Source organism: Aptenodytes forsteri, unplaced genomic scaffold (assembly GCF_000699145.1).
Source record: "Aptenodytes forsteri isolate BGI_AS27 unplaced genomic scaffold, ASM69914v1 Scaffold418, whole genome shotgun sequence".
Taxonomy (NCBI): Eukaryota; Metazoa; Chordata; class Aves; order Sphenisciformes; family Spheniscidae; genus Aptenodytes; species Aptenodytes forsteri.
The window spans coordinates 972344-972571 of NW_008795245.1; the positions used below are offsets into that span (position 1 = coordinate 972344).

Here is a 228-nt window from a genome sequence, read left to right on the forward strand (position 1 = left end):
GTCCCCCTGGTTGACCCCCCCGCGGACGCAGGGCTGTCCGCTGTCCGCAAACCGGCTCCCTCCGCGGCCTGCGGAGCGGCCGAGCAAGTGCCTCCGTCTTAATTACTTTGTCAAAGATGAAAAATAGCGATTGATTTATTTTTCTTCCCTTGCTCGCCATCCCGCCTCTTCCCCTGCCCCCTCTTTGCAGATAAGCAAATGTGCACACGAAGGGGGGGGGGGTGGGAA

At 59.6% G+C, this 228-nt stretch overlaps 1 protein-coding gene across 1 annotated transcript in view; it reads right to left on the reverse strand.

The window, feature by feature from the left end:
- SLC6A5 (solute carrier family 6 member 5) overlaps positions 1-160 on the reverse strand; it is a 38488-nt gene extending 38328 nt beyond the window's left edge. The window contains exon 1 of the mRNA XM_019471922.1: positions 53-160. Coding sequence (XP_019327467.1) covers positions 53-160 — 108 coding nt within the window. The remainder of the gene's footprint in view (positions 1-52) is intronic.
- Positions 161-228: the final 68 nt, after the last annotated feature.